Here is a 21,265-nt window from a genome sequence, read left to right as displayed (position 1 = left end):
AGCCTGGTTCCTCTCTAGGTTTGTTTCTTAGTTTTGGCCCCATGTAGGGAGTTTTTCCTAGCCACGGCATATCAACATTGTTTTTGCTTGCTCCTTGGGGTTTCAGGCTGGGTGTTTTGTAAAAGCACCTTGTGACAACTGCTGATGGAAAAAGGGCTTTATAAACTAAATTTGATTGGAGGTATTACATAGACTACAGTATTCTATTTGGGTGGAGGTGGAATGGAGTGTTGTGGCCAACTGGTGATTGTGCTGGGCTGCTGGATAGGAGGTGCAAGTGATGGTTTGCTGTGTTGGGTGAGTGTGGCTTTATTTTCCATTCTATTTGTTTTCTACTATTTAATAATTTACTGCCGTTAACTTTAAATTACAAAATATTCTCACTACCACATTGCAAAAGGTGTAGAATTGGAGAAATGTGCATTTAAAGAAAATGCTTTGGAAACCGATTAAGAAATTAATGTTAATTACTCCAAATTTCAGCCCAGGTTTGACAATTATCAGATCTGTCTGCTGTGTTATGAGGGGGCATTGACTGCACCAGACAAGGAATGCCTAGCTAGTCTATCTTGCCAGTAATGCATGTCTGTAAAGTTGATATACTTAACTAAAGCAAACAATTGCTAAACTAAGACTCAGATTCATCTACATTTTATACCCAGATTTCAGGAAACGTACAGTGAAGCATACATTTTTTGAAAACCACCTGAAGCATAGACAGCTCAAGAAGTATGCTTTTGAACTACAAAGATCTTTGGTTTACGTACTTGGCACTTAATTCATTCGTCATTCTTTTATATACATTATTATCTACCTGTAAGTTATGTAAACACTTCAGAAAAAGACCGCTCAATTTTAGAAAAACAGAGGTATGCTTAGATGCATGTTTCCAGAAAGCATGGAAACGCACTTTCAAAGCAAAGCCCTCTTGCAGACCCTGGATATTCACGTTGGTTATGCCCCTCAGATTTTTGTGGTCCATCACGCTTCCGGTGCCAACTCTAAAATTACAACACATTAGGAAATGATATACATCTTGATGTATTGGACATTTAATTGTTTTTATTATAGTGTCAAAATATAGTGTCATTTTGTTGCTTGAATCCATATTTGTTTCTACACGGATGAGTGTTGTGACGCTCCTCTGGCGTCCGATTTTAAGTGGCTCAGCGCTAATCTAAACCTCTCTAACATATCAACCGGCGGCGCTAAACTTACCCTGCGTTTACCAGTTTGCGGTGTACTAGCGGTGGACTGATACCGTTACCACTGAGCTGACATACCAGCTGACTGTTACGGATGGCACACCTTTTTATTGGAGAAAGAGGTGAGTTGTATAGCTCTGTGTTATGCAGAGACGTCGGTCCATGCATGAAGGGGTTCTAAACCTGCTGTGTAACGTTAGCTAGCTAGAAAAGACCACGCAGTATACAGTCAGTACTGAATGTCGAAGCAATTCTTATTACTGTAATTTCTTTCAGATTGAAGATACTCATCATCAAACCCTGTCTGCGTTTGCAAGTTTTACTCCACGTCGCCTTTTGCTTCGTCTCAGACATGGCAATGAGACAAACTCCTCTGACATGCTCTGGACACACTAGACCAGTTGTGGACTTGGCATTTAGTGGAATAACACCCTATGGATATTTTCTGATAAGTGCATGCAAAGGTACGTTTTTCACAAATTATAACTGCAGATTTTGGTGGGATGAAGTTAGCAAGAACGTCATTTATTTGCACCCTACTTTCTGTAGATGGTAAACCCATGTTGCGCCAAGGGGACACTGGGGACTGGATTGGGACGTTCCTAGGTCACAAGGGAGCAGTCTGGGGAGCTACTCTGAACAACGACGCCACAAAGGCAGCAACCGCTGCAGCAGATTTTACTGCGTAAGTTTGACCACTCATGACATTAACATTAACGGTTTTGTTAATAATTTGTTACAGGAAAAACAAGGGCAGTCAACTACTATATAGTACACCATGGGTAATGTGGGCATTACCACCAAATATAGGTACAATTGTGGCATTGTGCCCATAATCCATAGAAGGGGGTTTGGAACCTCTAACTGGCCTCATGTGTACAGTAGCAGTGGCTGATGGTCCTGATTTTAAATAGTAATGACCATCAATTCTGTTTACAGTTGGTTTGATTTAAGCCAATTACAAGAGCCTATGGGCACAGGGGGACCCTCTTCCTGAAAATAGTTTATTTTTAATTTTTTTAGAGCTGCAGATCACTAATTTTACTAAGTATCTTATTTTTGATGGGCTAATAATATTGGCATAAACTCACTGACCATTAATGAGCAGCAGACAACATTGTATTAGTGCCATTGGTAAGTTTATTTAATATCCTGTAATGTATTTCCTCAATATTAGTGTTTCTTTGTTGGCCTGGGTTTTGTTTGTATTCAAGGTCTAGTCTTTTAATTATGAAGTGGATTTTGTTTCACCCCCGTACCCCAACCTATATTTACCTTTGCTATGAATAGTGCATGCAATCATAAAGCAATTTTATTTTCTGTACTTGGAGCACAATTGGAAAGAGACTGAATGCAAACTGGTGTAAATGTTTTCAAACCTTGAATTGAGTTTTAACCAGTTTGAATACAACAGAAGCGATCAGATTCAACATCATGACAATAGTATTGTTCAGAGCATCTGTGAAGGCTTGATGTTGCACTAAAAGACAAGCAATGCTGACTGTTCCTTTTTTTTCTTTTTATGAAATGGTCCTGTTGATATTAAATTAGTCCCAAATGTAATCAGCTGTTTTTAAGGATGTAACTGCTTTCTTGATTGCACGTAATTTGTTACTACCCAACCCTGGCTGTTAATCATATTACCCTAACCTCCTCAATATCACTCTCCTTAAATAACAAATAGTTTTTTGACAGATGACTCTCTACCCCTTTCATAGTAAAGTGTGGGACGCTGTGTCAGGAGATGAAGTCCTCACTCTGTCACACAAGCACATTGTCAAGTCTGTGAACTTCACACTGGTAAGAAGAGAGCACTTAGAGTTGGACTACAAAATGGATTGTGAAACTGATATCCTTTCTCTGTTCCTCAAAAATCCCTAGGACAGTAAACACCTGCTGACGGGAGGAAATGATAAAATGTTGCGCATTTTCGACATGATCAAGCCAGATGCAGGTACATTGTTACACTGAGTGGGCTTCATGCGTGTTATTACTCAGTGAATTGATTGTGTAGAGCCTATTTACATGTGGTGTGTATTCTCCTATGCATTTTTCAGAGCCACAGGAGATTGCAGGCCACAGTGGTGCCATAAAAAAAGCACTGTGGTGCAACAACGATAAGCACATTTTGTCTGCAGCAGATGATAGAACTGTACGGTGAGAAGTGGAACAACATACCTTGTTCCTTGTACGTAACAGTACTGGATGGCAAAATAAATGATTACTAACAAGGTATGTTGAAATGATTGATACTGCTGTTTCCAGGCTTTGGGACAGAAGCAGTGCGGAAGTGGTTAAGAGCTTGTCCTTCGAGGCGTCTGTCAGTAGCATGGAGTATATGCCTGAAGAAGAGATTCTGGTTGTCACTTATGGCAAGACCATCTCTTTCTTCAATGCCCTCAGGTATGCCACATCCTATCAGTTTTAGGAAAAACTACATTGGGTCTCCCAATTTGTGCAGTGGTGTAACTCTATCTGCACCAGCGTCACCGCAAACCTGGTTCTTTCCGTGGTCATACCACACTGACTGGGGACAGGATTCCCACAAAGAACAGTGCAAATTGGTCCAGTGCTGACCGGGCTGTAGGAAAGGAAGGTCAGCAAGAGTTGCCTTACGTCACACTCTAGCAACTCCTAGTGGCGGTTTGGTAATTGTGGTTGCTTGTTGGAGGAACCTTCTCTTCCAAGTGTGTTGCTCTGGGCTAACTTCCTGACTGAGCAAGCAGCGTGATAAGAAGTAGCATGATTTCACAGGACATGTTGCGTTTGCTAGTCTTGGACATGCAAGAGCCTGCTGTGAGGCACCAAGGCTGTGACAGGAATTGGAGATCACACCATTGGAGAACATTTAGGATGAAGACAAAACAAAAAAGTTGCACACATTTGTAACATGCTTCTAATGTACTATGGTGAGGTGCTAAGGGGCAGATTACATTAGTAATGTGGAATTGTCATATGGTATCATTATGCTGTTTAAGAATGAGACTGATATTTTATATTTCTGTCACCAGCCTTGACCTGATCAAAACTGTTGATGCTCCTGCCTCCATTCACTCAGCCTCACTTCATCCAGACAAGGACTTCTTTGTTGCTGGTGGAGATGATTTTAAGATCTATAAATATGACTACAGCACTAAGGAGGAACTAGGTAAATCAAGAGCTACAGGGTTTTCTTAGATTGCTTTGTCTTATTTTCCCTGTGTTTTTCAAGGTGTGGTGTAATATGGTAGAGTCCTGCCATGTGGGCAACCACCTGTAACATGATTGGGAGAAAGTAACAATTAGCATTTATTTAATTATATGGAGCTGCAATGCAGGAGAAGCCTTAACAGCACGTTCAGGCAATGGGGACTGGCTATACCGGGTGTCTGAGTGTTGAGTGGAGCTGGGATTAGGAGAGTCAGGACTGCCTGGCCTGGTAAAAATAACCTATTGCTTGTTATCTCTTCTGATTAGTTAATTGAGAGAACAACATTTTTAACGGTCTGCTTTCTGACTATCCAACCATTCAGTTTAATAGTTAAATTGCAAGCCTACCTTTTAGGTGCCGTAGCCTAGAAGAGATGTCGGGGAGGAAAGAATATGCCCAAATGAAAGCACAAGGAGTAGCTCCCAACATGTTTATTTTTTTTTTAATCAGCTCTCATGCCTGAGAAAGTTTGATACCCTGCTTTAAATTCTAATAATTGTTTGATTTAAAGTCCAATCTTGTGAACAAGAGCAAACATTTAAAATGCACTATAAGGCAAAGCATGTTTATCCCAACAATTAATCAATTGTTTTTGAAGGCAAGTTCCTTACTTTTGAAAAACTAATTAAACCAAAATGTAAATCTTCCATCTCTTATGTAGAGTCGTACAAGGGCCACTTTGGGCCGGTCCACTGTGTTCGCTTTAGTCCAGATGGGGAGCTTTACGCCAGCGGCTCTGAAGACGGAACTCTCCGTCTGTGGCAGACAGTTGTGGGTAAAACCTATGGCCTGTGGAAATGTGTGCTGCCAGGTGAGGATTGGCCTCTTATGGATATTATTCCAGAAATAGGAAACTCTTGGTTGAAGGAATGTTAAAATATACTCATTTGAAATGATTGTATGTTCTATTGGTTCACAGAGGAGCTGATTTCAGACATCTGTGATGCCTCCTACCCAGCTACTACTGAATTAAAAGCCTGAGGTTCTGGCATCTGTATGAGGACGGACACTTCGTTTTTTATTGTAGGCTGACTGGGAGATGAGGGGCCTCTAACTCTCTCACTCTCACACTCTCTCTCTCACACTCTCTCTCTCACACTCTCTCTCACACTCTCTCTCTCACACTCTCTCTCTCACACTCTCTCTCTCACACTCTCTCTCTCACACTCACTCTCTCACACTCTGTCTCACACTCTCTCTCTCTCTCTCACACACATATTAATATGAAAGTGAGGACCAGCAATTTACTACAACAAAAGAAATCACTCACCCATAAGCCTCAAATTTACCTAACCAACCAATTGTCCTCACTTCACATGAATTGTTTTACTATTGTAGTCTAGTAGTAAAACAGGAACACACACTCATATCCTGTTCATTAAGTGAGGACAAGAAATGTTCCATGAAAAAACAACTAACTTTATTAACCTAAACTTTACTTGTAAGCCTATAATTAATGCCTAAAATTAATTCTAACTCCCAAAAATGTTATTTTGTAAGTGGAGATCTGGCAAACCCCCCCCCCCCCTTCTCAATCCCTCACTTTGATACATCGTGCCAGCTATATCTATCAGTGCTTTTACTGAAGCCTCAAGATGCTGTCGGAATTGAGTTTGTAATACCCTCCATTAAGAGGAAGTATTTGTTGGCTAAACATCAGATTATAGTTCTCCAATGCTAACTGTTTTTTAATGGGATAGATTATCTCCATTGTCCACTTTTGCAAGTGTTGCACCTGTATTTAATATTAATATAAGTAACCTTTTTGAAAGTCTGTTTTAATGGGATAAACGGGATTTATTCAAACCCCCAGTCATAGAAAAAAAGCATCTTGTTTAAGTTCCCATACATCTAATTCTAAGAAGTGAAAGCATACTATTGCCCTTGTAGATGTTTTTTTTCCATTCAGTATCCGTACAACGCAGGTTTGAGTGAATTGAGCGTTATGTTGAAGTAGCTTTTCTTTGTTGAATGGTGTTGATTTATGCTGAACTGGGGAGACCAGTCTACAGCCTATGATGTGAAAAGCTACAGTAAGGACCATAATATGCATCACTCATGTTGTCCATGAGGCAACCTGGTGCATAATTTACAAACACATATTTGAATGAAAAAGGTGCACTGTTCTACTCTCTCGATGCAGCCATTCCAGAATAAAGTAAATCAAGCAACGTTGGGGCAGAACACCCCTCAGTACTTCGACCAGGTTAATCCAGTCCCGTCTGGTGTGGTTATACGTCCATTACAGATGCTCTCACAAGTAGATTACTTATTGGTCAGCTCAACTACCCCGAGTAGATGAAATTGCAAATTTTAGATACGACTTACAATCCATGCTTTGTCCCTAGATGAAAAAAAAAATAATCCCAAAATTTGTAAGAGTTAAGTAAAATTACCAAGGAACAGTTGATTGTCACATTGAAACCAGAATGAATTAAATGAAGAAAATGTATGTGTAATTATTGCTATTTATTATCCTCTTAAAACATCGATAACAAAATGAATAGCTATGATGGACAGAAACTTGCTGATACAAGCACACTTCACAGAGGGGTACTTTGCACCACTGCTTACTATAAGAAATCGATAACCAATTAGGCATTTATTTCTTGCCTGGTCTAAAGACAGTATCATGATTGTCTTCCACCAAAGCCATGCCCTAACGTCTCGTTTCAGTCTGCCACTTAAAGCTAAAGATAACATTAACTTGGTCTATACCATGTTGAAAAGCGGCACTTGTCGACATTACTTTCACTTGTCCGTTATCCATCATATCAGATCTGCTTAGTAGAGTCGTCAAGGACCAAATGCATGGTGGAGATCGGTTTGGAATTAGGCCACTACCAGGGCCCAGTCACTGATGTCTGTGATAACAGCACACTTGGTACAACATTCTGGTTAACTACCAGTTAGGCACTTAGGAGTCCAGGGCAAGTTAGACGTAAGTGTGGTAAAGATACAAAAGGGTCCCTTATAAAGAGATTGCAGGGATACAAAAAGGCACCCATGGTCTTCATTTCTTTCTCTGGCACGATAATTCCAACTGGACCTAAAGCTCTTCAGAATACTCTGAGAGGGGACGACAACAACTGTAGCGATGCGGCGGTAAGTCCATCCGGTTGACCTCAGTAATTGGCTCGGAGACGTTTGTTCTCCTCCCTCAGCTTCTCGATCTCTTCCACCAGGGAGTCGTTGACAGAGTACTTCTCAATCAGGCCGTGGATCTCGTTCTGTAACACAGTAATGAACCAAGGGATGCAAGTGGGAAACAGGCAATGACGACTAGATTGGCTAGTGTCGTCTGAGTCTCGTGTGTGTGGTGGCCCATGTGTCACATACCAGCTGGATGTAGAACTGTTTGACCATCTCCACCTGGAGGTTCACTATGTCTCGGTGGCAGGCGTCCCTGTGGAGGACACAGGGTTAGCCAAGAAGATCCAAAATGATTTCGCTGAGAGGGTAATCTGCTGTGAGAAAGCACACCCACCTAAAGTCTTCCAGGGTCTCATGGATCATATTGCGGATGAACTGAATCTGCAGGGAGGTGAGTGGAGCGCCTCCACCCTCTGTTTCAACAGCCTCCACTGTTCTAGACAGAGAAGAAGCCACTGCCAAAGACACTGCAGGGCCAGCTCACAGACAGGGAATTTTCCATTAGTTAAGTTCCAACTACACAAGAAGCATACAGCAGGAATACCAAACGTACACAGTCATGCTTGCAAAAATGAAGTAATAAGGCAATATAGTACCACAGCAAAAAAAGACTGTTCTTAGGCCCAAAGCAACACAGGGAAGCCTGAATCGGTTTTATTTATACATGGAAAACCAACTGAGACCGAGGTCTCATTTACACTGGTGCCCTGTATTACAACAAAAACATAAGACAATATAAAATAAAAATACATTTACAGTTCACTGTAAAATGTTCAGTCAGACACTAAAATGTGTTATGTACACAGTATCCTTCAACCTAAGGTCATCCTGTAGGTCATTCCAGGTTTGAGGGGACACAATCTAAGAGGTTATCTTCCAGAATACAGGCCTCAGCTGGGCTTTGGGGCTAAGAACATATACCACATCTGAGACGTAACCAATTAGAACTGTAAAAAGCGGTGTGATGTCATATCAGTCTTTCAGCCAATCAGCATTCGGACCATACAATTTCTAATATGTTTCTAAAATGTTACCATCTACAGCTCTCACCCACACTGACTAACCTGAAGCTGTAGTGGGTGATGCCCCCCTGAGAGGCGTGTTATTGCTCAACTGGGCCTGTACATCAGTGGCCTTCTTCAGGCCGGCGTCGGGGGTGAAGAACTGCGGTACCAGATGGCTGTGTGAGGCCTTGGTTGATGTGGGTACAGTGGGGCTGTCACCCTCCAGACTGGGACTGACCTCATTCTGTCAAAACAACAGAAATCCTGATCTGCCATCTCACTACTGACAAACCCTGCATCCATTATTTTAAACTATATGCAGTAGCATCCAGACAACATAACTGTTGTGTTGTTCCAGCCGAACTATAACACATGAATCCAGTAATCTGTTTGTATGAGGTCTGGTGTTGACCTGTGAAACCCCCCCCCAGGACCACAATAAAACAGGTTTAAATGGCTTAACTCAAAGTATTACAGCTGACTAAGGTAGACTGACCCTTTTTAAATCATTTGGGTCGGTCTGCGCTGGTGCAGACGACAAGGCCTCCTCCTCTTTGATTGGTGGAGGGGTCTGGAAGACAGACAGGGGGCTGTAACAGCGCCCTCCTCCAGGGTTGCCTAGGGGAGTCTTGCGGTGTGGCGGTCCACCAGAGTAGGATGGGAGAAAGTCCAGGTCATTTCCTTTCTTCCCACATGATGCATCTGCGGTCATTCCATTGGCTTTTAAACCCGAAAACAACGTGAGAGCATTAGTTTGTACATTACATTTTAAATGGTTTGGAGAGGTTTGAGTGTTTTCTGTGGAGACCAATGCAAACTTTGGAATAGGGTAATGGAATCTCACCCTCTCTGACAGGAGAGAAAATGTCCAGACTATTGCGTCCCACTTTGAACTTCTCCATGCTCTGCTGCCCCTCTCCTTCTCTGGAGAACATATCCAAACTGGTCCCTGTGGCACACAGACACAAATGTCAACCAATATACAGGACAGAGGACAGGGATCTTTGTTGAATGTGTAAAGGAGTGTTTCTTCCATTTTTGGGGAGAATCCCACAGGGTGAACATTGTGCCCTAACCCAGAACTAACAACTACTCACCAAGCCCTTAAATAGCTCAATCATGTGTATTACGTCAAGTTCACCTGATACTTAGCACTTCAGGCCAACCTGTCATTTTATTTAAACTATTTCACCAAATATTCCTCCCCTCCCAACTATGACGTCCAATTCACAATTATGGCCTCCCCTTATTGCAACAACTCTACTGCTGCTGTCAAATAGTGGAAGATCAAGACATGTCTCCTCCAAGCACCTTGCCAAGCCACTGAGGGTCTGCAACTGACAGACAAACACCTGGTTGCAATAATGCAGTTGTACTGCAAGAGAGTAACTTGAGACCGTGACAATGACAGTAACTTGAGACCGTGACAGTAACTTTGTTTTAAGGGAGGACATGGAGGAAAACACACACCATTCCCTTTGATTCCACCAGGATCTTCTCCACTCATTCTGTGGACTTTGTAATCTAAAGACAAAGACAACAGGCTGTCAGTTTAAAAAAAGAGAGGACTGGGAGAGAGACTGATAAGAAAATCCCAACTTGAGAAACCAGTATTTAAGTGAAAATGAGAAGAAGTCTGAGCAGCTCACCATCTCTAACAGGGGAGAAGATGTCCAGGCTGTTTCTACCCACACTGCTGAACTTGTCCAGACTGGGCAGGCGGTCAACCACTGGTTGGCCCTCCCCCTCTCTGGAGAACACCCCAACATTGGAGCCTACACACAGACACACACACAGACACACACACACACAGTGAGCAGGCTGGTCCGGCACCCTCAGATTTGAGATACTGGAGTGGGTCTGACCTGTGCCTTGAGCCTGTCCATCCCCCTGGTCTCCCACATGGGGTGCAGGCTGGCTAGATGGGGTTGTGGAGGTAGAACTGGGGGTTGTTGCTGGAATTAAGGTGGTACCAAGTCTGGCTGAGATCCTCTTGTTTGTGTGAGTGCTGGAAGACTTGCTGGAACTTATTTTACTGGACTTAAAAACAGACATGCTTTGTTTAAAAAGGTTTTATTGACATCAGTAACACACACCAGTTCTTTTTTTGTCCATGTCTGCCTAGTACCGTGTTTATAAATACAGATGTTTTACTAGATTCACAATTTGTCTTGCAATTTAATTGGCATTTATTTGAAAACCCCAATAGGTATAAATGTATAACAACATGTATTCATTTTCAACTTCCCAAACCTGGAATGGCATTAACGTCCAGACTGAAAGGTAAGCAGCGTCCCCTACCTTGAGGTGTCTGCTCTGGGAGCTCTGGAAGCGCAGGCTGGTGACGGAGGTCTTGTGTGCGGGGGCCGTCTTGGTGGGGGCGCTGAGGTTGCGCAGGTCGTACATGTACAGTCTGCCCTGAGTGGAGCCCACCACCAGCCCTGCCCCGTCCGGAGTGAAGTCAATAGCTGTGAGTGGGGACTCAACGCGCATGCTGCGGAGAACACTGCAAGAGGAGGCGCAAAGGGACAGGTGTCAAGCTACGAAGCAGCCAGCTTACAAATCCCTTTGCAAACACGGCCATTTGAAATGTAAATGTGCTCGACAGAAAACAACCAAGCAGGAAGAGTGCTTGTCAACAGCAAAAGTGAAACAAACTTTCCCCTAGTCTCACAGTAGGACTTGACAGTTTAGGCAACAGTAAATCTTACATTTTGCTAGAGGTGTCATAGCAGACGATCTTCTTGTCCAGGCCCACGGTGACAAACAGCAGGTCGTTGGCAGGGGAGAAAGCCAGGCCCGAGGCGGGGGCCTTGTGGGCGCCGTCAAACACATGCAGCTCTTTCTGAGTGTTGGCATCCCACAGGACCACAGAGCCGCTGTCTGACACACTGCCCAGCAAGGAACGTTTCACCACTGAGTACTTCAGGTCGTGGATGGGCTAAAGGCAGGAGAAACCATGTCATTTTAGATCTCCGGGTAGAATATAATTGGGACAACGTTGTCTTTTATTTTCTAGGAAGGTTTCCCCTCGAAATGCTCTAGAATAAGGATTTCGACATAGTAACATTTATCTGTAGTTTGAAATATAAAATGTGCCTGCCACTGTAGTTTGGTCCACTACCAGGGGACCAGTATGATAATGTTTGACTCATTAAGTCACTCTGGTTAAGAGCGTTTGCTATGTAATGGAAACGGAAACGTGTGGAAGTACCTGGTTTGGCCCACTAGATGCCACTGTTCATCATGACCTGTCAATTAATTGCTCTGGGGCTGTATTCACAAAACATTTTCTCTTACCACTAGGACTCCCAAACAGCACTAAAAGTTCCTAGCTAAGGGTTTCCTCTTAAAATCTATTCACAAAGCTGCTAAGACCAAACTTCACTAATGAATGGGGAGGAATCTTAAGCTAAAAGAGGGGTGGGGTCGACCCCATTGCTTTGGATGATATCGTATCAGTGAATTAATAATGTAGAAGGATGTCATGTTGCCATATTGAAATAAAAGACGTTCAAATAAAAATGTAGGCCAAGTGTCACCGATTAAACATGAAACCAAGAATGACATACTGACTAATCAAGATATCTTCAGCCTGTCATGTCTGGCAACTCAAAGAAATGCACGTTCATCTTTTGATGGCGAAATAATTTGTGCAATTATGTGTCCCATCTATTGCAGGCCGATTGCAGGCAGCAGCCCTTTTAGGATTGTTTGTGATTTGATCTTAGTGACTTAGGAGTCCTCTTGACTACTCCTAACTTTTCACAGATTTAGGAGCTGATTTTAGCGCTAAAACACTTAAATACTCTTAAGCCAAAGATTTAGGAGCCCTAAAGATAGGACTGACGTGTCCTAACTTGTTAGGAGTTAGGAACTACTTTTATCCTAAAGATGTTTTGTGAATACGGCCCCAGGTCTCGTGTGTAATTAATGAACATTTGTTTACATTGCAGCTTTTAGAGAAAAATGAACAGCTTTTCATTAAGAAACCCTGATTAGACAATTCCTGGTGAACAACATGTTTTCAATGTTGTGCTAGAATGGCCTTCAGTGGTAAATAAAGTCTCAAAAACACATTAGATAGTTATTTGCCATGACAATTATATTGGGCTGGGTTAGATTTAATGATAAATATTACTAAAAACATGATATTTCCTAAATTGTTTTATATCATATACTTTCATAATACACTAGACTGTTTCCCTAAAGCTTTAGCAGTGTAAGAAAGGTCTCCATACAACAATTTCTGGGAACAAAAAAACATTTGGTTGCAGGAATTGGTTTCTAACTACAAAAGCAATTTTAGAACAATTTGCAATGGTGGACATCATGGCGTGATGAAATTACATGGAATTACTTTTTGGTGACATTTATTGGATGAACATCAGCGTTTCCTACGGAATTTATTTTTACTTGACCCGCAGTCTGTACGCACAAAGCCGTGAAGCGCACAGAGCGAAGAGAAAAATAAATGTAACCTAATAAGAGAAATATGTTGATTATAGAAAGAGCGGAACGAGCACAAAGAATCACATGTAGCTTAACAGGTTTTTTCCCTTCTTTCATGAATAATGTCAGAAAGGTGTTGTTTGTGAAGAACTAATAAGTGAGTGCAAACCATTTCAATATTTCTGATTGACAAAGCTTGAGCCAAAATTGTTACCTCAGAATTCATTGCAGAATATTTGAACCTATAGGCTTAGACAAAGCATCTAGATAAAAAAGAATAACTTTTAACTGCGTGACAGGACAAGGCACTTTCTGTGTTTTGAGCACAGGTCTTTCCATTCTAGCTGAAGACGGCACCTGTATTCATGCAGGCAACTTGGACTTTTACAATGGAAATTAAAATACCTATATAACCAAATACCTATATGAGTGTTTTATATTAACATATCTATTTACAACAGAAATTCGATTAATGGGAATAACAAAACTTCCATGGTACCATGTTTGCTTGCAACTTTTGTTACCGTGTCGGCAATGGTTTTGCCATGGAGGAGTGCCACGGTGAAATGTTAGCAGCAGAAACTCTGATGAACAGTAACAACCCCTACCACCCAGTGGCTGGGTCTGAATTTGAGAAGCAAAAAGGCCATTTTTGGATTGTTGACGGCATCAAAGAGAACCCTCACTTGGTTGGTGCCGTGTCCAAAGGCCTTACTGGACAGGTTGGTGGTGATACTGTGAAGGATGATATCACCGCTGGTGGAACCGGAGGCGATGTAGCTGTCACTGCCATTGAAAGAGACACACGTCACCTCCTCTTTGTGGTCCTGGTGGGAAAGAGTGATTACTCCTAGAACCTAAGCAATGATAATAGCTAATTTGAAAATGTCTCATCATACAGAAAGTGGTTGCCTGAAAATGTGCAGTGGTTTGACTGCATATAGCGTCCTGGAGAAATGCATTGAAAAAAATAAGGTACTTTAAGGGTGCGATGAAGCCTCTTGCCCTTCAGGTCCCAGATGTTGACAGAGTTATCGAGCCCCCCACTCGCTAGATACTGGGATGTGGAGTTCAGACTCACACGTGTCTGCTTTTTCTGCGGACACAATTTTGATAATGTAACAAATTGACATAATGCCGGAAGGCAAAATAATGGATTTGAAATAGTGTATTTTCTACAGGCAATCAGGCCTTGTACACTTACCCCCTCTGCAAGCTCCACAACTGGGAAAGGAGAGGACTTGAGACTGGATACTACTAGCTTGTCTCCTATACTGCTGGCACTTACAAGGTACTGATCTGAGGAATCAAGTTAGGGAAACTGACTGCTCATAGTTGTTGAGGGCACAGAATAAGCCGTACCGGAAAAGGATTGAATTGATGAAGTTGTTTGCATAAAGGTGTGAGGTCAGGCTGCTCGCCACTCAATGTGACAGCAGCAAAGAGCAAAAGAGAAACCACGATAACAAACACAGAGGGGAAACCACGATAACAAACACAGAGGGGAAACCACGATAACAAACACAGAGGGGAAACCACGATAAACACAAAGACAAGAGGGTCTTGTTACTGGATACTGTTGCTGCTCCAGCACACCTGCGCCACAGGGTGTGTAGGGCTGTGAGGGTTGAACTGCTCCAACACTGTCAGGGAGGCAGAGTCCCAGACCTTCACACAGTCACCCGATGACACCAGGCGCATCACCTCGTCCATGGCAACAGCTGCAGAGACACAAGGACAGCTGTCAAGGCTGGCACTCAGCACAAACTGCCCTGTTGTCAAAGGGATGCAAAATGAGACACATTTGCCGAAAAACAAGTTGGTGGCAAAGAGCCAAAGAAGTCTTAAGCTTGCAGTGTTCTCAATGAGAAAAGTTCCTTCATCTAGCAAGAAAAGGCTGTTAAGAGAATAATTCCACATATATTTATGTCATTTCCCTAGCAGAGACATTCATCCAGAGTAGCCAGCTGACTCCATATTATACCAATCTAAAAAAAGTTATATTAGTTATTAAACAAATAATTACTTTTCCTTCCGAATGCTTACAAATCCCACCACCCTAGTGATTCAGTTGCTTCCTAATGATCTTAATGTCTTTGTTTTGAGTAAATTAGACAATAGACATTGAGTCACATGATCACAACATGAAAACAATTATTGTTGCAAGCTGGTTGTAATTAAACCACTGTATATGGATCTTTATGTTCACTACTAGAGGCAGTAGTACACACATATAGCCTTAAATGAGTATTGCTATGGAGTATTGGCCAGGAATGGAGGTCGTGTTCAAACATCACAACTCAAACCCCAACATGTTTGAATCACAAGAAATGCACAATAATTGTATTTTTTTCTAATGTTAAAAACATTGGAGTCTTATCAAACCACTGTTTTAATGTGACCTTACCCATAACCATATGCCATGTGACTGACAGGGTTGACCATTGAGCATCTATTGGCGATGACTCTGTACTGTGCAGTGGTCAACTGACTGGAAGTTAAAGGGAAACTTTACTGCTGCTATATTTCCTATACATTTATTTAAAAACCCATTCATATGGTTTTAATGTATCATAAGTGCTATTCAATTCTTGATGTCCTCACGCGACGCAAACATAACAGTTTCTCCATTGCACCGGCAGAAACAGGCTATTTTACATTTCCTAGTGTAAGCCAATCACACAAATTCTAGAATTCATAGTGATTTCCAATTACCAGAAGCAGACATTTCTATAAATTTTTTTTATAAATAACACATTTGAGAAGGAACAACATTTTAGTAAGGCTCCCTGCTGCTGTAATTTTTACTAATTGTGAGAAAACTTACTTATTTTTAGATTTGACAGTAAGCTCAATCAATATTCAGGGATTCCTGTATATAACACTCAGAGGCCGCCTTCCCAAAATCTCGCACCACCTGTGTGTCGGCATGGTAAAAAAACCTACCAGCAAGATACGGCAACGAATGTGACCATAGTAGGGGAAAAAAATCCTATTGGCATTGTTGCCAGATGGGTAGGTTCTCCCACAATTGGACTATTTTTAAAGGGATGGGAGGGTCAATTTACAGATAGGAAAGTATAGAATAAATAGTGTTTGAGCATTTAATTAGCAGATTTTACAGATTACTGCCTGATCTGGCATCTTTGCACACAGGACCTAACCAGCCCGACATTGCGGAGATGAGCAACGTTGGAAAAACAAGTGGATCCTAGTTCTTCTACGCCCAAGCTTGTCAAAATATTTCTATAAAATGTAATAACGCCTAAACTACATCCAATCCGCATAACGTTTAACATGTTTACGTTTCAGACGACGGCTAGTAGAATCACAGATCATTTTCAACAGAGTGCATGAGTTAGACGAAGATGACTGGTGAAAAGATGATTAGATTAGGGTATGTAGGCTACTGTCCCCAACAACATTTTCTAAGTAATATACAGTGTAAAAATATACAAATAACTGACTGTGATTAATTATAAAGCTTGATGAGTGATTTCCTATTTTATTATGTGATTCCTATATCTTCTAACAAACATAGTTTTGATGCTCAATGGCTAAATCTTTTCGGGTGGCTCAGACATAATGAAGAGGGAATGATATGCTCTGTATGCTAGAAGCATTCCGGAGGCAACGTGTTTGGAGGCTTAGGAAAACCGGCAAGCAAAAACTGTAGGCTGGATGCACTTAAATCCAATAAAATGTCTACTAGTCATCGACAGGCAGAGAAAAAAAAAAACATTAGGATAGAAATGAGCAAATATGTAACATGTTAACATGTAAAGAAAATATAGAGTTCTTGTATTCTGGTTGGCATTAAGGAGGACATTTTAATGTGCATTAGTTGTTCAAGTGGACATGGACAACAGGGCAGATTTAACACTATAATAGTTCTCCTTTTCAAGTATGTATCCAGATATTATATAAAGTAAATCAGAGGGGCGTCCAGTTGGAGTGCAGGGTATCACCTTCGCCTAATTTTGAATCAGGAAAAACCCTGATGATTGAACCAACCCCTTGGCACTAAATAAAAAAAGACTGCTTTGGTGCATAATTATGTTTGAAACACTTCTAATCACTCATAATTATCTAGGGAGACTAAAAACACCCCCCAAATAACACATTTTCCTTTCAACAGACAAAAACAGTCTCTTTTCCATCATGGAGGACAATTGTAAGTTGTACTTCTTCAGCTACCAAATGTGTGACCTGACCTTCTAGAATACATAATTATACTGACTCCATATATTGATAAAATAATATATGGAGTCCCTTCAAACAAAGGGCCATTGTATAGGTTATTTCACCCAAAAATGTTTTCAAAATGAATCACTCATTAGTCTTCATGCATTTATATTCACAGATTGTTAAACTTTGAAAAGAGTTTTGGCTTTGTTTGACATAGCTATATTTGATGATGGTGACAAATCTGAGCGCAATTCCAATAACGTCTGTATGTAAACAGCTAGATCACCGGTTACAGTACAGTGGTAGCCAGCTAGCTAAGTACACTAGCAAAAAAAAAATGGTCGGACTTATAGCTAATATTTAACGTACAAAATGTCCCACTAAGCTGCTAAAACAGTCATTCAGACGTCTACTTAACCGACTAACTAGCCAGTTAGCCTATAATTAGTTAAAGTTAGCTACCTAGTTCAGATTAGTTAGCTACTGTATTCCGAAGAAGAGTAATATTAGCCAGCTAGCTAGTTCAACAAAGTTTACATACACACAGGCTGTGGGTATAATACGCTAACTTGTTATCAATCTGAAAGTCATGACATTAGCAAATAGGCGCTCCACAATTAATGGCATTCATTACAGTATTATTGGTTAACTTACTTGTTATCAATGTTCTCGTGAAATGTTCATATGAATTTTCCAAAACTATATACTACTAGCTAGCTTTGCTTTGACAGGAGTTTGAGCGCCTGTAGCTCCAGCAACCGCAACTACGGCATACCATAACGTACAAAAAGGAATGAGCAACTGCAAACACCCACACAGTGTTTCCAGATTTGATTAAGAGTTTAGCGCAAAATAACCCACGGACTCTACAAAAAAAAAACGGCCGAAACGCAATTTATACTTCACAACCCTATCTGCAAATCCACCCAGCCAAGCCCATTTTTGTCTGGACAGTCATTAAAAATATCCCAATTCAGCGGGAAACGATGCCATCTGGCAATACTCCACCCACAACTCCATTTGGAAAGGTCAGCGACGCAACACTCCCGCGAGAGTTCCTATTTCGCCGAAGTTGGGATATAGTTTATGATCCAGCGAGGTAGTTCATGAGATATGGGGTCAGTCACTCACTCCGGCAGAATACATCTCATTTTGATTTATAACCCTAGAGTTGGTGTGTTATCCTTCCTTGTTTCATCCCCTAATTCCATACATTTTTTATAGGAATGTTACCCTCTGACAATACCCCACGTACACGAGGGTTCCATTTACATGCGTGGCCAGTACGAAAATGTCTACGCTTACTGCTGTGAATTATGTATAAGAGCATCTTCTAAATAATGTAAACAAATTGCTAAATTATATCCTATGGCTTTGAAAAGTAAACCCACATACTCATGAGAAATAACCTTTCAAATTATTTATGAGATGACTACCTATGAAAGCACCAGCTACAAGTATTGCCAATGACACTGAAATGATGGAAGCTTAGCCATAGCATTTTATGTGATACAGCAGCTATTTTGTATGGATTGTAGATGTCAACCCCAATATGTTGATCTCATTGTTTCCTTTCGAATTCATACAATTAGAATTGACATTCACTAAAACAACGATTTCTGTATTGCTGGCTACTTGCTACAATACTATAATGGAAGGTAGAATTTAGCAGTCACTTCTCGACCTGAAATAAACCATTTCAACCTGTTATGCAACAATTGTAGTTGTGTCTTGGGAAGTCTGTTCATGGCCACTAAAACTCTCAGGATAATGAATATAACACCCGGGTCAAAGAGTTGTCCAGGTAAAGCAATGGTACAGTGTGGCCTCTGCAGTTTGACACTTACCACAGGCTCCTTTTATGTATAAACCTCCTAACATATTACTCCTAGTCTCTCCATTGCAGAAAGGTCTTATGAAGGCTAGAAGGTGCAAAGGAGGGGTTACCCAGAATTGTCACAATTGATTTAAGGTCAAATGACCTTTGATTTGCTTCTAGATATGTAAAATGGGATAATAATTATAAAGTGATTCCTCCAGACTGACAAGGGACAGTCATGATCATACTGCGTATAGAAATGGACTGGAAACACTCACGCTCCATCTTAGGTCAGCTGCAGAAGTAGGAATATGTTCAGCCAAAACATGGGAACACAGATGTTAACCACCTAATAGTACCAAATGAAATTCTCCATGTTGGATTTATGGAGGTGTCTTTTATCTATGTGTTTTTATAATCTCAGATTATAATGGGTTGACAACTGATTCCAGCTGTTTCTAAAATGATTTAGGCATGACTATACGGATACCCTGGAAAAGGAAAACCATTTAAATGGAATTCATTTTTCCCAGCAGGTATTGTATATTGGGAGGGTTACATTTTTTTAAATGTTTGCCTTGAGTTTGTCCAACTGTAGGCAGAAGTTCACTTTGAGTAAAGAGGAGCATTGTTCTACAATTTTAATTCTCAAGCAGGTGTCTGTGATCGTTCATGGGAAATGCTCTGACCACCAGTGGTTTTGCATCCGTATGAGCATTAGCTTATGTCATTCCAATCAATTCTATCCAGAGAAGGAACCCCCAAGAAAGTAGAAAAATAAAGTACTGCATTCAAAGGAACAACTCTTTCGTATAATAACTGCTCATCTAGAGGTGACTGAGTGATGCATCTGACGAATTCATCTGCACCTACATCTAGAGTGTTGGTCTTGGACTCTGCTTTCCTTCAAATGTCTGTGTCAAATACTTCCACTGTGAGGAGTGTAATAAGAAGCAGAACAGCCACACAATTTAACTGTCAACTCTCCCAAGACTGTAATATTATTGTGACATTATACATCAATAACCGCCATAACCGCACATTGGATATCACAAAATTAGATGGGGAGAACATTTTATTTTCAAAATTATCCTATTTTTCCTGACTGCCAACTCGTAGCTAAACCAAAAAACGAAATTGCTACTTTTCCATGAACCTAATCCCTAAACCAAAATTCGTTTTTTTTGGAGATCGGTGAAACTTGAACATACAAATTGCAGCATAGGTGGGATATCTTATTTATTATTTATTTAAAAAAATACTCTATCAAGCTAGACTGGAGCAACTACAGTGAAAATAATAAAACCATCTAATTACCTTACATGACACATCCAGTGATTATAACAACTAGTTTGTTACAAAGTCATTGCACTTTCACTAAAATGTAAACTCCAAAATATGAAACGGCAAGCCTTTTACAATAAATATCAAATACTTTTTACAGAATTCTATGATCATTCAAAGTCATTGACATTACATCTGTCATAATATGGCTTAGAGCAAAATATTTTCTAGGTTTACATATTATTCCTTGACCCTACAACAGGATATATGACAGGTGAATAATAAGTATGTGTTGTCAAGGCTACAGCAACAAACATTTTCTAAAAGTGCTTAAAGGCAACAAGTGTTCCACCATTTGTGCAGGGGGAAATACTAGTACAGAGATCGTGCTTTCACATACACATCTTAAAGGCGCATTCTAGGACTTTTGTAAATAAACTATTTTTAAAACCTCCCATTTTGGGCATGATGTGTAGTGTTTATATGTAAGAGATTTTACAATCAGTTTACAAAAATCCCAGAATGCATCTTTAAACACTTTAGTGTATTCCATGATATCACAAAAGTTATAATAAATAAAGAATTCACAATACTCACTGACCCATTGCATGTACTTTAAAAGATCAATGGAATGCAGAGCATTGAGAAAATCACTACAATGCAGTCATTCAAATAGCTGATCTAACAATGTGGATATTTTACCTATCTACCAATGTGGTCTAACACTTCCACAGTGTTGCACCTAATATTTACAGTGGGGACAACAAGTATTTGATACACTGCCGATTTTGCAGGTTTTCCTATGTACAAAGCATGTAGAGGTCTGTCATTTTTATCATAGGTACACTTCAGCTGTGAGAGACGGAATCTAAAACAAAAATCCTGAAAATCACATTGTATGATTTTTAAATAATTAATTTGCATTTTATTGCATTTTATTGCATTTTATTGCATTTTATTGCATGACATA

The 21,265-nt window shown here is 40.6% G+C and overlaps 2 protein-coding genes across 3 annotated transcripts; one reads left to right on the top strand and one right to left on the bottom strand.

The window, feature by feature from the left end:
- Positions 1 to 129: 129 nt before the first annotated feature.
- Positions 130 to 6,316, top strand: LOC105018403 (serine-threonine kinase receptor-associated protein). Its single transcript, XM_010883790.4, has 10 exons — positions 130 to 1,327; positions 1,482 to 1,669; positions 1,755 to 1,890; positions 2,924 to 3,005; positions 3,087 to 3,159; positions 3,263 to 3,362; positions 3,471 to 3,608; positions 4,217 to 4,353; positions 5,057 to 5,206; positions 5,315 to 6,316. The coding sequence occupies exons 2-10, from the start codon at positions 1,558 to 1,560 to the stop codon at positions 5,374 to 5,376; spliced, it is 990 nt and encodes a 329-aa protein (XP_010882092.1). The 5' UTR covers positions 130 to 1,327; positions 1,482 to 1,557; the 3' UTR covers positions 5,377 to 6,316.
- A 529-nt stretch (positions 6,317 to 6,845) lies between these two features.
- nedd1 (NEDD1 gamma-tubulin ring complex targeting factor) lies at positions 6,846 to 18,161 on the bottom strand. 2 transcript variants are annotated; one of them, XM_010883788.4, is made up of 16 exons: positions 17,847 to 18,161; positions 14,582 to 14,725; positions 14,209 to 14,303; positions 13,984 to 14,100; positions 13,691 to 13,831; positions 11,264 to 11,493; positions 10,854 to 11,058; positions 10,418 to 10,592; positions 10,202 to 10,327; positions 10,023 to 10,076; positions 9,397 to 9,501; positions 9,049 to 9,272; positions 8,613 to 8,796; positions 7,883 to 8,024; positions 7,735 to 7,801; positions 6,846 to 7,625 (listed from the first exon to the last, which is right to left on the bottom strand). In XM_010883788.4, the coding sequence occupies exons 2-16, from the start codon at positions 14,715 to 14,717 to the stop codon at positions 7,521 to 7,523; spliced, it is 2,106 nt and encodes a 701-aa protein (XP_010882090.1). In that variant the 5' UTR covers positions 14,718 to 14,725; positions 17,847 to 18,161; the 3' UTR covers positions 6,846 to 7,520. The 2 variants fall into 2 exon arrangements, with proteins under 2 accessions (XP_010882090.1, XP_010882091.1); XM_010883789.3 differs by having other exon boundaries at positions 7,883 to 8,015; positions 17,847 to 18,160.
- Positions 18,162 to 21,265: the final 3,104 nt, after the last annotated feature.

This window comes from Esox lucius, chromosome 19 (genome assembly GCF_011004845.1).
Source record: "Esox lucius isolate fEsoLuc1 chromosome 19, fEsoLuc1.pri, whole genome shotgun sequence".
NCBI classification, from domain to species: Eukaryota; Metazoa; Chordata; class Actinopteri; order Esociformes; family Esocidae; genus Esox; species Esox lucius.
Note: the sequence above shows the minus strand (reverse complement) of the source record. Positions and strands in the feature narration are given on the sequence as shown.